Source organism: Cucumis sativus, chromosome 5 (genome assembly GCF_000004075.3).
Source record: "Cucumis sativus cultivar 9930 chromosome 5, Cucumber_9930_V3, whole genome shotgun sequence".
NCBI lineage: Eukaryota > Viridiplantae > Streptophyta > Magnoliopsida > Cucurbitales > Cucurbitaceae > Cucumis > Cucumis sativus.
This window is the reverse complement of record NC_026659.2, coordinates 19662482-19678461: the sequence shown is the minus strand read 5'-3', so window position 1 is coordinate 19678461 and position 15980 is coordinate 19662482. Positions and strand designations below refer to the sequence as shown.

The window sequence follows — 15980 nt, the reverse complement described above, 5'->3', positions numbered from 1 at the left end:
CTGGAATCAGAATCAATTAATTGTAAATACTATTTGGGGGTATTTTTGTAATCTAATAATCAGTAATTAGTTTTGCTAATTCTCTTAATCTAAATACATCTTGCTATTTTTCAAAATGAAAGTTTTAAAATTGCTATTTATTTTGTTAGCCCTTCTTCATTTGAAATTTAAGTTATGAAAAAAAATAAAAAAAATTAAGAGGAAAATGTCATCAATTTTGGATCTAATTTCTATTTGGTTCTTATTTTAAGATGTTATAATTTCATTCTTCACAATTGAATTTTATTTAAATTTGGTGTTAGATTTCAAGATTTACATTTTCATTTTTGATTTTTCACTAAACCGAGTTAAAAAATGACAATCATGAAACCTAGGTGGTAAAATGAAATAGAGCTTGGGATTAAATTGAAATCAAGTTATTACTTAAAAATATATAAGTTTGTAACATTTGAAACCTCCTGGACCAAATAGAAATTAGACCTAAATGCTGAACCTTAGGAACCAACTATGGAAAATGTACTTTTTTTTTTTTCGAAATTAAATTAAAGTGTAATGAGAAAAGTATAAAAGTATTTTTAATTAGTTGAGGCATGTTTGTTACTCATATTTGGAGAAAATACGATATCAAATTGAGAGGAGAAACGACCAAATTCTAAAGCTTTATCATGAAAATGTTGAGAAGATTGTTACATTAGAATCATAGTTAAACGAGGATTCTTTTAAAAAATATAACAAGTTGAACCAAAATATTTATAAATATAACAAAACTATGGTAAATTGTTTAAAATTATAAAATGAAACCAATTAAAAAGTTATTAATGTTAGTTTTGTAGTCCAAACGTTTTTGTTTTGCAAAAAATAGCAACAAAGCAAGTCAAATCCACAATTTAAAATAAAAAAATAAGTATGACATCTGATGCATTAGTCACGCATCATATCCCATGATACACCACTGATGTACACATTATACACTTACATTTGATACCTTTAATATGCTATTGATGTATGTTTTGATACACTACTATTCGTAACCTTTCATTTACTTAGATTAAAGAAAAACTTCGAGTTCTGATTTGAGTTCTTCTTCTTTGCATCACTCTTTCACACTAGCATTCCTCCACACCAATTGCCCAAACATTGCTCTAAATACTCCTTGTCGATTAACTCCGTCCATGGCCGCATGTTCAATTGTTGATCATTAGACAACGATTGTCATTCACAACTTTTATCTCTTTCTCTCTATCTTTCTTTCCTCCAATGTATGTACTCCACCAACTAACACTGTTCCACACCATCTCTCATCGTCCACCGCTTCACCTTCATCGATTGTTGTGTGTCCATTCGTCGGTCGTCTCTTCTCTCTCTCTCTCGATTGTTTAGTGAAATATGAAAAAAAATTATAATTTTTTTAAATTTTTTTTGCCATGTTTGCAAAATATCAAACAATGACGATATCCTTGCAAAATAGCATAATCAAAGTGCTACTCATTGCAATTTTCCAAAAACGTAGATACAAAAAAACTAAAAGTCATAAAATTAAACTAAAATAACATAGTGAGAATTATGAATGTAAACGGGTTGAATTGGGTTGGGAGACATTCTCACATTCTCAATCCAACCCATATTTTCGGGTTGGTTAGATTGACAACCCAAATAACCCATATTAATTTTTCAACCCAACCCATATTCTACGGGTTGAGTTGGGTTGGATTATCAGGTCGTATTGTTTTTTTTTTCTCTCATTTCCAACCCAACGATTGTTTGACTTTCTAAATGATCGTTTACCCTCTTACGCGATCATTTTAGCTTTCTACCTTCAAACGATTGTTACTTCTTACACGATCGGCCAATTTTCTATACGATCATTTAATTTTCTACACGATCGTTCAACAAAATACTCCTAACATTATTTTTATTAAATAAATAAAAAATAATAAATAATATAGGGTTGAACTGAATTTTTCAACCTTCAACTCGAGACCTAATCCAATATGTAAAATTCAAAACTTTTAAGCTAACCCAACCCATATTTTAAACTAACTCAACCCAGTCCATATAATATGGGTTGGGTAGCGTAGGTTGTCGGTCGAAAACGGAAAAATGATTTGCATGAAAGAAATGAGCAATCAATTTATTTGGAGTCCTACCTTATATAGAGATATGAAAAAGTGGTGGGATGTTTGAAGTGAAACAAATGGCTATCTGTCAGGACAAAAACGTGAGTTTGGTGGTGCACCTCACCTACCTTAACAAGCTTAGAGTTACCACACAAAGGCACAAACATATATTATTCAGCATTCCAAATCTTTGTTTATCTTTGTTTTACATTACACACCACATCTAATGCCATCATACCTCTCCAATTGTCATTACATATCCATCACTTTGCATGGAAACTAGCTACCTAGATTCCAATATTTTGTTCATTTAAGAAGTAATATATATAGTTGACAGCCACAAACTTACATATTTAGTCCATGCAAATGAGAATAAGGTTAAATCACATGCAATGGTAACTTATTATCCACATTTTCTTGGACAATTTAAGATTATAATAACAAAAAGTGGTATATATCTATGAAAAAAATAACTCCTATATTTTTCAATGGAAATATCATCTTTCATTTAGGTCCGAATTCCAATTCTGGTTGTACTAAAATAATTAATCATTATAAAACTAATATAGAAATACATATGCACTTAAACTTTCAATCAATCACCAGAGTATCCTTTTGAATAATGAATTATCTCCTAATAATTTAACACTTCACTATGATCACATCTCAGAGAAGAACACATTGCATAATAAAATTGTTTAAAATATGAAGTTACAAAGTAAGGAATATATACATATATAGAAACAATAATGTAAGCTTATAACATTAAATGAAGCAGAAACGATGGATATGTGTTTATTAAATATTCAAAACTATTCTTATACGGCTAGTTTACACGCTTCTTGACTTGAATGTGGATCGTAAACATATCTTAATAAGTATAGAGAGTCCCCATATATGGTATAGACTCATTTCTTTCAAGTCATCCTTTTATTATTTTCGAATGTTGAAGACCGCTATGTCAATCATCTGAAAACGCGAAACGAGTGATTTACACGAGTGAAGCCACCATCGACGAGGAGATTGTCTCCACTGATGTATCGAGCATCCTCGCTAGCCAAGAACAAGACAGCATTTGCAACATCTTCAACTGTAAGTTCCACTCCCTGCAAATTTGCATTCTTTTTGGCAAACTCACGAAAACCTGTAAACATATCCTCAGTTCTCTCATCTTCAGGCAAGTGAGCTACAGCCAAGTTCGTTGGAACCGCGTAAGGAGAGACACAGTTTACACGAATTCCATGTTGCCCAAGCTCCGCTGCAATGCTTCTTGTAAGCCCCACTACGGCGTGCTTCGAGCTTATGTAATGATGTGGCCCTATTCCTCCTATGACGCTACCAACACTGCCGAGTGATATGATCGATCCTTGCTTGCGCGGAATCATTACACTGGCAGCATACTTCATTCCCATGAAAACACCCTTCACATTTATATCAAACACCTTCTCGAACTCCGATACATCGACGTTGCGAATATCAGATGAGGGCGTGCCTGAGATCCCAGCATTGTTCACCATTATGTCAAGTGTACCAAATTTAGTCACTGTCAAGTCAACTGCACGACGAACGTCGTCTTCCACAGTGACATCACAGTGAGAATAAAAAATGTTTGAGTCTTTGTCACCGCCGAGGCTTTCTTGGAGACGATAACCGAGCTCGTCCTGCACATCGACAAAAAAAACCTTTGCACCATGTCTGTGGAAGAGGCGCACAATGCCCTCTCCAATGCCAGAGGCTCCACCAGTGACCAATGCCACTTTCCCTAATAACCTGAAAGTGGGAAGCATCAATCAAGAGTTTATATCAAACTTGGTCATAACCAATGGAAAGGTAATTGAAAATCGAATGTATCAACGCATCAATGAAATCATAATCAACCTCATTTCCATCAAGATTTTGCTGAGAAATCCTCTGTTTATTCTCAACCAACACCTTAATCATAGTCCAAAACATACTGCAAGGGGACCAATCTTTTCTTTTCCTCATTTAATACGATGTAATCCAAAACTAACCATAGTGCTAATTGTTAAAATACTTCCTTTTGCTCTGATTTTTCAGGTGTGAAATAAGCAGAACCAAACAAAAGCAATTGAGGGTTCCAAATCCAGCCAACAGCTAGAACTTCATTTTATTTGGCACAATTAACAAACTAAGCATGTTTTAAGAACAGGAAAAAAAAAAAACTCATTTTTATTATATTTTCATATCGCTAAATCGCAATTGGACCCAAAAAGTTAATACTAATTACATAACTCAGTTTGAAACAAGATCTCCCAGCTAAGCTTATAGTTAGGGTAAATTTAATCATATCAATACTTCAACTGATACAACTTTTTTCTCTCTCGGATTGTTATTCACAAATGTTCAACAGCAATACAAATTAAGAAAATGACTAGAAAACTAAATTTCAAAAAAACATTTGAAAGGTTAGTTTGATAAATATTCTATTTTTAGCTAATTTTTCCCCACCTGCCATGATTTAAAACATTCCAGCAACATCCTATAATAATAATAATTTTTTTTTTTTGTAAAAAAAACTATCCTTTAATACAGATTTATCCACTCTGAAAGAACCAAAATCACTCAAAAATAGCAACTAAGAACCAAAAAAAATCTAGAAACAAAAAAACCCATAAAAACAAACAGTGAGTTCAATCAGAAAGAGAGCCCATCTACCCTTTTTTGAACTAAAAAATGAACTGTTTGGCATAAAAGTTTAAGAATCCAAAAAAGGGTAATAAATTTATGGAAGTAAAAGAAGAGAAAGGGCAGATCCAAATCCACAGTAAGAGAGGTTAAAAGCCAGAAAGATGAATCAAATAAAAGATAAAGAAATCACCTTTGAGAAATGAGAGAAGAAATTGGAGGAGTAGCCATTGTTGCTCTGTATTTGTTTTTGTTTTACTTGCTGTTCTTTAGAGAAATGCAAAGTGAACAAAATGTGTGTTTTATTTGTGCGTTTTGTCTAAATGGCAGGAAACGCCAGTTTGCACATGATTTGAACTTATGATGTCCACGCCACCTTATTGGATATTTTATTTACTCATCTTTTACTCTACACCCACTTTTTAGTTTGCAACAATGTGTACGTTATCTTAATTTTCATAAAATTTGTATTATCAACTTCAATATAAATTATAAACACGGTAAACAGTGTCGTATCTATCACTGTAGAGTTATTAATAGTGTCCAACAAAATATATAGAAAAGGCTAACCAATGTATAGGGAAGTGTGTGTATATATGTTTTAGGTGTAGGGTCTAACTAAGATACAATAAGGATGGCTATGTTAACAAGGCATTATAAAATCTATTCTAAATTTTGAGGCAAAATATGAAATTTGTGTTATTTTAAAGCCTTTGAACGTGTCTCTTCTTGGGAGTGTTCATTTTTTTGGATTTCAACATGCGTCGGTTAGTTTTTCTAAAGTATAAACTATATAAAAAGAATTTCATCCATATTTTCTTCAACATTTTCTAATACTGCATTAACATTAATTGTCCATACTATGTTTACTCATTAAACGTTATCACCAACACACATATATATATATATATATGAAAACAAATTAAGGAAACAGATAGGGATAATAGTTTTTAATGAAAAATCAAAGGTTATCGTTTATTAAAATAATGACAAGATTATAAATAATTAAATTTTAGACTAATAAGTAAAAGTTTACGCAGGTCTAAAAGTTAAATCGAAGATATAAATTGACGAATCTGAATGATGTCAAATGTTCTCGTATTGACCGTTGGATTAAATTAATTATTTTTTTATCCAATTGAATATCAAAATTTCGATTAAAGTTCAGTTGTGCCAAGAAATAGACTTAAACCCGTTTAAGAGTACAATTTGGAAAATAGCAAATTCTCAAAATAATTTGATTTTTAGCAAAATCGTCTGAGCTATATATATATGTATTTACAATTCTTCAATCGATTTTACTCCTTGGACTACTTAAACTCTTTTTTTTTTCACTTACAGTGTATTTGTGTAGAGTAAAATAATGAAATATAATAGAGAATTACAATTATAGTGTATTTGCATATATTCAATTTTATAATATAATAATATTAAATAGATATTTATTTTCTAGATTGATGGCTAGATTCATGGTTTCGATTTATAACAGTTTTGTACACTTTAAATCCAATTATTTTAAATAATATCTGTTTATTTCACACTATTTAATTCACACCATAAAATTATTGATAATATTATTCGTTAGCATACGTTTCATAACATTTGCTTAGTTCTTAATAACATGTTATTATATCTTATAAATATATAATTTTTCATATAACAATTCATTATATAATTTATTCTTAACAATATCTGAAGATATCATACAAATTCACAATTTTTCATATTTATCCTTAATTGTTTTTTAATTATGTATATTGTAATAAATATTTATTTTATCATTTGATTTTAAAAGTTTAGTTGCAACATCTCCAAAATTTGAATTTAAAATTATATATTTATCTAAAATTATGCATTTGATATAATAGCAACTTCATATTAAAAGTGTATCATCCCTGTAATTATGCATGTAACGAATATTCCATAAATGGATTGGTCATATTAATAATAATGAATTGACATTATTTAACGGAAATAAATGTTAATATAATCAATCCTTTTATAGAACTATCGTTAAATAAGATATATTTTTCATAGATATTATTTACTATTATTTAAAAGTTTGATTTAAAACCACCAAAACACTCGAAAATATTGTTCAAATGTCAATATTCCAAAAAATCCGTGAGAATAATATGATTTTTATCTAAAATTATTTAATTGGATCATTTACAGTACATAGTTTTTTAATTAGACTTTTATTTTGAGGTACAACAGTATTCACATGAATTTATTTTCAGTTTGGTGAATAATTTCGCATTTATCGTACGCCTGTTTTGAAAATTTTTCACGGTAGCTGTTGACTTTACTGTTCGTTTGTCTTTTAATTCCTTTACCTTTATCCTCTATCGTTTCTTCTAATGACAATGCAACGTGTGAAAACTCTTTTTTATGGTAGATGAATGGAATCTTTTCGATACATTGACTACTGTGTGGTTGATGTATTCGTTCCATGCTCATCTTCATTACAAGTATTCGTATAGTGCATTCAAGATATACTTTTTTCATCTTTAGGTCTTTCTGTGTGTCGCATTACTCTTTAATGAGATGGATGCAATAGTTCAAACTTTATTTGGATTGTTGAAGACAAAAACATGTATTGGCTTATGTCGATTATGTCGAAATTTCCTGACAATGATTTTATTGTGGTTGTTGATTTTGTACCTGCTAGGTCGGTCAGAAATACACCGTGTTTGAACAACGAAGTAAATACACAACAACCTACCCACAATGTATCAGAAATTTTGTTTGCTCGTTTATACATGTATGTAGGATAATACATGTTTTACACATACAATATATTTGCATGCAAATAATGCGGCCAAATATCACATATAGTGTATTTGCAAACTACAATCAGTATTGGAAAATATTAACAATGATATTTTCGGGATTGACAAGATTTCCCCAATATCTCCTAAATATATGTCTATAATTCATAACAAATTTTTGGATTTAGTATTTAAATCAAATTAATTAACATTTATTTATTTAATTCATAAAAGATGTTTAAGAAAGATTTTCCCTAAAAATTGCTAAAAGATTTTCAACCATTCCTTATTCATTAGATTTCATAATTAATATTCTAATTAATATTTATAATACTCTCTTTAGATGCCCATCATATTTGAGCTTCTTGAAACCTTAGAAAAACCGAAAAAAATGATACATATTTCATATAATCTAATTTTTGCTCCCTCTCATGGAAATATCATTTGAAGTCGCTATATTCCAATGTTGCACACCAATTTTTCAAAGTTGGTTGTAGGTAATGATTTTGTAAAGAAGTCTCTCTAGGTATCATTCAAACAAATTTATTGTGTCTTTTTCTTTAAAGATCACGAGTATAGAAAAACTTTGGTGAGAGTTGTTTGGTTTTATTTCCTTTAATATATTCTCCTTTGATTGGGCTATACATACTGTGTTGTCTTCATATAATATCGTTGAAAGAATATTACTAGAAAACAAGTCACATGTTCCTTGAATGTTCTGAGTTATTGATATTAACCAAACACATTCTCGACTTACCTTATGAATTGCAAGAATTTTAGTATGATTTGAGAAAGTGAGTATTACGGTGATTTCCATTATATAACAATTCTTCCACATGTGAAGAGACAATTTGTTTGAGATCTAGTTTTGTGTGGATCAAATAAATATAAAAAATCTATGTAACTAATTTGATCAAAATTTAATTTATTTGAATAAAACAAACACATATCCATTGTTCCTTGGAGATAATGAAGTTATGAATTCTATTCCGATGTCTTTTTGTTGAAAAATTGTATCTAGCTAACAAATTTATTAAAAGTGTAATATTTGGTCTTATATTATTAGCAAGATACATTCTTCAAAACCAAGAATTTCTTCGTTAATAACTTGAGATCGAAATATATCTTTCCGTACGTGTAGTTAACGAAATTGCATTAGAATATTTAATAGGTGGCTTTGTTCCTTTCTAAAATTTTTACTATGTAAGTTCATTGATGAACACATATATCATGCTAAATGCTTAATTTTGATTTTTTATTTGAGATATTTCCTTCCTTTATTTGTTGTATTTACAACATTTTTGTTAAAGATATTTATTTTTATTTGTAATTATACACAAAATTTTCTTCTTTCAAGTTCCAACCAAATGGAAAGTTGAAACCATAAATCTCCAAATTGGCTAAATATCAATGCAATGGCCTCTGTTTCTTCCTCATGTCTCTCTTCTCTCAACCCCATCATCTCTTCTACAAAACATTCCCTCTTCATCTCCAGAATCTCCTCCAACAAACCATTTCCCTCCAAATCTTTGAAGTTCTCATCATCCCCAAACCCACCAAATCCTGAAACTCCTCCACCAAATTCACCTGAAACTGTCTCTGATGCTGCACCGCCTCCTCTCGACCCTGTCAAGCTCGCATTCGAGCGAGCCAAGGCCTACAAGAAATTGTCTAAATCGGGCTCCAATTTGAATGTTGAGCTGAAACCCGGTGTGGGTTCTGAAGGCAACTCTGTCCAAACTGGTAAATCGGGTGTATTGAGTTTCGATGGCGCTGACGAGCAGAGGAAAATGCAGGGTGGGGTTAGAGTTGCGGTAGAGAGTGCTAATGAAGTGAAGGGGGAGGCGAAGGTTGTAACTGATGGCACGAAGGGTGGGGTAATCAACACCAATGAAGGTAAATTTTGTTAATGTTGATTTGATTGAGTGTTGGAATTATTCTGATTCAGTTCAAAATTGTAGTGCGGTATGGTTGCTACCTATGTATGGTGCGAGATAAGTTGTTGTTCTGAACTTGAAATTGAACGCTTTATTATAGAAATTTGATTTGTGTAGTTGATGTATTATATCTAGAGATGTAGGGAGGAAAATGTTTAAAAATTTTGGATTTATGTTGCCGGTTCGAGGACATCCGATTAAATTGGAATGATACAAAGAAGATTATCATGATCCTTATGCAAGGATGACAAACACAAATCAAGAAATGGTCAAAAAATGGTCCAAATGTTTAAAGAAAGTTTGGATTTATGTTGTTATTTGAATATGCATAGTTTGAGAATTGGGTTTCAATAGCCTTACTTTGTATACCTGATTGGACTAGTAAATCTATTGGCGTTAGGAAGCTCACGTAATTAACAGACAAATACAGCCATGGTGTCTGAACTGAACCTCAACCAACTGATAGGTTGTGATTTTATTTTTGTTTTTATGCAATTCAAAAGATGGATTATTTAGTTCTGAGTTGTTAATTCCTTGGTTTGGTCTATGTTCTCTTTATGATCTTATGATGGTCTTCTATTCTTTTTCATGTGCACAATGATAAGGAAAGAGTTCCGTAAGTAACTTGAGTTGATATTAATGGTGAAAGTGATCTTCAGGATTGAACGACAGAGATGGGGGAAATTTGGGAAATAAACAAAAGGGTGATAAAAAGGGAGAGCTTTCTATCTCAAGCATTGATTTTATTGGGCTTGGCTTTGCGGATAAGAAAAAGAGCAGGGGATTACCAGCTGGATTGGTTCCAATTTCAGACCCCTTTTCTGTAGAAGACTTGCCTGAAGTGGAAATAATTGTAGGTGATTCAAGCAAGTTTGACGATGCAACAGTATCCGAAATTAAACCAACTCAGGAGGATGATTCTGATTTTTACAAGCCCAAGGTTTCTACATGGGGTGTCTTTCCTAGACCTGGCAACATTTCAAAGACGGTAAGACATCTGCTTTTATAGTGTTTTTGGTGAGAAAGAATCCATTGTCCCCCATTTGTTGATTTTCTTGTGGAAAATAGAATGTGCTTACGTCCTTTTTTTTCTTAACAAATGATGTGTTAATCCAAGTAGGGAGCCTAAGTTCATGAACTAATTTGTCCATGCAAAACCTTTTTCATCTTTGTCTGAAAGGTAAGCTAGTGTTTGTATACAAGGAATTGAGGACTATATAAAATGTGTGACAGATTGTGCATTGCATCAGATGGCTTCATATATCACTTGAAGTTCCTGAATACATGTTAACCTTTTGACAACAAAGATTACCTTCACTAGTACTCTCACATGATGGAGAAAGTGCTATTTCCCTCTTTGATTATTTTGGAATATCATAATGTGTGAAGGTGTGTTACACCTGAAGATGGAGTGTGGCCATAACTCATAAGTTGGTTTATCAAGAACAATAATAGAGTACCATTGTTCGCAATTAGAAAATATTAACTAAAAAATGTACTTCATCATATATGCTGGACGACTTGATAATGAGTGAGCAATGTGGGTGCAGCATATACATACTATCTCGATACAGAAAGTACTACACATTCAACAATTCAACAAGTACTAACAAAACAGCGACTTCGTTCATTGGCATATTTACTTCATCAATGATGGCCGGTGAAAGCTCCTTGAAAGGAAATTCGTCAATAATGGTGCAATTAGATTCTGGTAAATTTCACTGATACATTTTTAGACGAATGGTATTTCGATATCATACTTAAGGCCTCATTTATGGGGGCATACATTAAGTTCCTATAAAAGGAAACAAAAATATGAATATATTGCAATATCAATAACCTTTCAAGAGGGCTATCCCACCTTGGACAAACTCCAAAATAATTTCCCCACCTCAAAGGTACCCAAGTCCCTCTATTTATAACCAAGCCAACCCTAGCTAAAAGCTACTATGCCTTATATTTTCTATGTATCCCTATTTAGTATTCTATTCTCACAACACATTTTTTAGAATTATTTTCTTTCTTATTCAGTTTGGAGGTGGAAGAACTATACGCCCTGGAGATGTGCTTGAAACAGATGAAGAAAAAGCTGTGAAGGAAGCACGCACAAAAGAACTGATTGCTGCATATAAGAAAAAATTTGGCTTGACCATAGATGCGAAACTGAAGTCCGAATGTGAAATGGTGAGCTTAGTTAAAAACAAACATTATTAACTTTTATTTGTTATGTCTTCACACGAATAAACAACCTTTTTTCAATGTTGTGGCCTTCCTATATCAAATTTGTAATTTGATTTTTCAGACTATTCTCCAAGCTTAAATAATGCAATTCACAAAGTAATTTGTGCATTATTTGCATATGGAAGTTCTCTCCCTACTTCTAAAGTTAAACATATTCTTATCAGCATCTCATAATTGCAGGCACTAGAGGAAGGCGATTCATTGATGAATGATGGAAAACTTAAGGAAGCCTTACCATATTACGAGACAATTATGGAAAAAGTAAATTTCCAGGTAGGTCTTTTGTACCTTGAGTTTAATGAACAGCTTAGAAGAATAGATTTGGCAGAATGCAATATTGAACTGACTCAAATATCTATACACGCCTTGCATAATGTGCCGTAATCAATTTTCGTTTCCTTAACTTGCAAATGGGTATTGGAGACTTTCATTTATTTAAAACAGAGAGAAAAGAGTGCCTAGGCAGCACACTAAGTTACACAGTCAATTTGAGATGTCTAATTCTCTCCCATCCACATTTCTCTCAAGTGCCTTTCAACAAAATATATTTTATTCAGACCAACTAACTAACTACCGAGGAATAAACATATACAATAGATTTCCTAGCAAAAACCTGGTTTTTTCTCAGTCAACCATCTGGCTGTCTTCCTAGATTCTCCTATATAAACGAACAATATCTTCACACAGGGGTCTCAATCCAGTGTGGTATTGTTTTATTGCAGATTATTAAGGTTTCTAGAGTCTAGACTGACCCCTTAAGATATTGATGGGTCTAATATATTGATGGGTCTTTCCCTCAAGATGTTGGTTTGATGTTAAAATTAAATAGAAGTATACAAACTGGATAACTATTCTCGTGCTTTGTTGCTTTCTTCTCTGATTATTTTTGTTTACTTGAAAATAATGTTTATGCAGAGTGAGCTTCATGGACTTGCTGCTTTGCAGTGGTCTATCTGTCAAGATTCCCTTAGTAGGTACGTTCATGGCCTTCAAATTAGCTTTGTTAAAAGGTAAAAAAGTGAACTATAGGTTTACGTGGAAAACCCTGTAGTGGGGAAAAAACCACAATAGAGTCACATTTTATTATTTTCACACACCCTAAAAATTACAAAAGAAGTCAACTTAGGCTTTAGCAAGTCCTAATACAAAAAAGGAAATGAACATAGGATAAAGTAAAATACTAAAATACGCTTGGGCCTATAGACTATCAACAAAGCCCTTTATCTCCAGCAAGCTTTAAAACTTCATAACTAGAAAAGATAATCTATTTTTTTCACGTATAATAGCTAAGCTTTTAAGTCAAGATCAGATCTTGACTAGAAAAGATAAGTCAAGATCAAGTAAATGTTCTTTAACATGAATAATTGTTTATGTAATGTGGTTCATCAACTTTACATTTTGAATTATTTTTCAGAAGTTTTTGTGAAAGTAAGGGTGCATTTTGTAAGTGATATGAAAACGAAAGTTTTGGAAATAGGGATTCACTTATAATAGAGTTCTGTATCATATTTTTTGGTATTCTCAAATGTGTTCGGTAGTAGCTTTAGAAACTAAATGCCGTTTTTCTCTCTCTTTTTAAGTTTACAAGTCCATTTGAGTTTACGAATCTAAAATCAAGAAACATAAACTAAATCACATCCTAATATGCTTTAAATCCTCATCAAATCAATTAAGAATGTGTCCTTTCAAAAAGTTTCAAAGTTAAAAGCTAAGTGAAGATAAGATTTGAGTATAAATTATTATTAGTGTATTATTTTATCCATTTGCTAAATGGAAAAAATAAAATAAAATCAATGCAAGTATGAATATGAAGTTACTCAAAATATAATTAAAATTTCTTAGTGGAACAATATAAACATCTAAATAGGAGTTAGATAAACGGCGATATCAAAGAAAGGAGGGAAACGAGTATAGAAAACTGAGAAAGAGTTGGATAAATTAGTTTTTTCTTTTTTTTTATTGGTTCATGATATCACAATTAGCATTCTTAACAGGCCAGATGTGGCTCGAGAAATGTATGAGAAGCTTAAGTCTCATCCAAATCCTCGAGTAAGCAAGAAAGCAAGGCAGTTCATGTTTAGTTTCCAGGTAACTATTGACTGTTTTGTAGATAAACTTGTTTAGTATGATGTTTATTGAACCATCAATTCATCCAAAAGCTTAAGCTGGTGGTTGGAGGCAAATTTAGTTATATATCACCAACACTCACATCACTTGTGGGCTTGAAATATTTGAAAGGCCCAACCAGTGGAAATCGATTTTAATTGGGGAGGAAACGACAATGCCGGGGCTTGAACAGAGGACCTTCCTGGACTACTTGTTCTGATACCATATTAAACCACCAATTTATCCAAAAGCTTAAGCTGGTGGTTGAAGGCAAATTTAATTATATATCACCAACAAAGTTAAACATAAAACAATTAGTTCTTCAATTAATCAACAACACTTATACTAATAAATTAATTAATGGTTCAAAGTTTGAAGTATATCTTGTAACTTCATTACTATTATCTTATGGGATTCTTTCTGTTGGATGTTTATGGCTTTGGACCTTTTCCCATGTACAGGCAATGGAAATGATGAAGGTAACGACAAGCTCATCCTTTCTTTCAAATGACAGCAGCTACCGGAACTATTTTGAAGCTTTTCTTGATAACAAGCTTAACTACTCTGCTGACGAGTCCGGGATTGGGGAAGGTGTACTTAATCAATCTCTTCCCTATGTCATTTTTCTTCTTTCTCCGATTCTTCTGGTGCTATTTGCTGCTGTACAAAAGAGAATATAAAATCACCCAGTACAATAGAGGATTCATAACAAAATATATGGGGATCAATCCCATTTGTATATAGAGGCATTCTTTTATGTTGTACAGCAGAAAATAAAATCATCATACATTAACACACATAACATAATACAATGGGATTGGTATCCTTCAATTGTAATGTCAGAGTATTTGTTATTTTTGAAGTTCAAAGCTTCTTGCAGAATTGAGGTAGCAGTCAATGAAAATGGCAGCATCACCAAAGGGTTGCAACTGGGTAATTAGCTGCCAATCAACTTAGCTATTTACTTCAAATCGAAGATTTTACATATCTGTCATACTGTTGGTGCTGGTATATACATCTGTTGTTCTGTGCTAGTAACTGATTAAATAAACATACTGTATTTAAATGTGAGTGATTAATGAAAATTGTCTCTACCTCTTAGATCTACCTCGTCCTGCTATAGTAACTGGATTAAGTACGACTATGGTCTCACCATCTTATTCTTAATCAATGCCATCCCATCCTCTCTTTATAGTGTCAATACTTTATCAATTTCATTATCCATAATAGTTAGTTAATAAGCCCTTGTGGGGCATCTTTTTGAATTGGAGATGCGGGACCTTGGGACCTTGTGACCTTTCAGCCAAGTTAGGTAGAAAAAGTATAAAATGGATGATGCAAGTCTAAAGAGTACCAATTCAATTGCCAACTAAAACATGCTATAGTATTACAAACATCCTTGATTTCTCAACCAGAAGGTTAAAGATTTGAATCTCACTCCCACATATTGATTTAGCCGGAGAATTCTCCGAACTCGAGTTGTCTTATAATATGTATTTTCCCCCTATTTTGCTTACTTCCTGTTTTCTGTTCAACATATCACATTCAGAACCTCCAAGAAGATGGACCTGGTTTGGAGTTTTGAGTTGATAAGGCCCTCTCATATTTCCTTCATATTATAATAGATCATGTGAAATGGATAGGACCCTGTCATCTATATATTCTTTTGTACATTTAAATCATAACACTACAAAATAACTATATAATTCTGTATATGATTTGTATCTGAAATAGCTTCTTTTCATTAGTTCTTGCGCTACTGTGGTGGAAAAGTTTATGCTCTCTATGATTGGTTCAATATCTTCAGGAACAAAATGAGTCTTGTTGAGATGTCAATGATAGATGAGACTTTTCAGCTGTATATTAGGCCTACACCAAACTGTTTTTTGGCTGCATATTATACTTGTAATTCAGCTTCAACTTTCTTTTTTGTTCAGATTTCTCATTTCCAGGTCTGCTATGCCATTTGAATAAGGAACTAATCTTATATTAGGCATTACTTTACAGATATTTAATGGAATTCCTTTTTATGAATTATAAATTGTCTTAATGTATTTATATTGTTGAAGCTTTGGATTGAGAATGCTAGAAACAAAATTTTGATAACCTCTTTCAGATTTAAGGTGCGCATTATATCATAAAGAGTCCAGAAACTGTCCCTT

At 32.0% G+C, this 15980-nt stretch overlaps 2 protein-coding genes and 1 non-coding gene across 4 annotated transcripts; 2 read left to right on the top strand and 1 right to left on the bottom strand.

The window, feature by feature from the left end:
- Window positions 1-2828: 2828 nt before the first annotated feature.
- Window positions 2829-5111, bottom strand: LOC101219413 (xanthoxin dehydrogenase). Of its 2 annotated transcripts, none has more exons than XM_011656956.2 (2): window positions 4957-5111; window positions 2829-3887 (listed from the first exon to the last, which is right to left on the bottom strand). In XM_011656956.2, exons 1-2 carry the CDS (start codon window positions 4992-4994, stop codon window positions 3083-3085), a joined length of 843 nt encoding a protein of 280 aa, XP_011655258.1. In that variant the 5' UTR covers window positions 4995-5111; the 3' UTR covers window positions 2829-3082. The 2 variants fall into 2 exon arrangements, with proteins under 2 accessions (XP_011655258.1, XP_031742249.1); XM_031886389.1 differs by lacking the exon at window positions 4957-5111 and adding an exon at window positions 3996-4920.
- Window positions 5112-8885: 3774 nt separating this feature from the next.
- On the top strand, window positions 8886-14687 carry LOC101215292. Its single transcript, XM_004143767.3, has 7 exons — window positions 8886-9430; window positions 10131-10459; window positions 11503-11655; window positions 11893-11985; window positions 12628-12686; window positions 13707-13800; window positions 14280-14687. The coding sequence occupies exons 1-7, from the start codon at window positions 8950-8952 to the stop codon at window positions 14496-14498; spliced, it is 1428 nt and encodes a 475-aa protein (XP_004143815.1). The 5' UTR covers window positions 8886-8949; the 3' UTR covers window positions 14499-14687.
- LOC116404192 lies at window positions 9646-9751 on the top strand. Its single transcript, XR_004217129.1, has one exon. It is a non-coding gene; the product is annotated as a U6 spliceosomal RNA (small nuclear RNA).
- Window positions 14688-15980: the final 1293 nt, after the last annotated feature.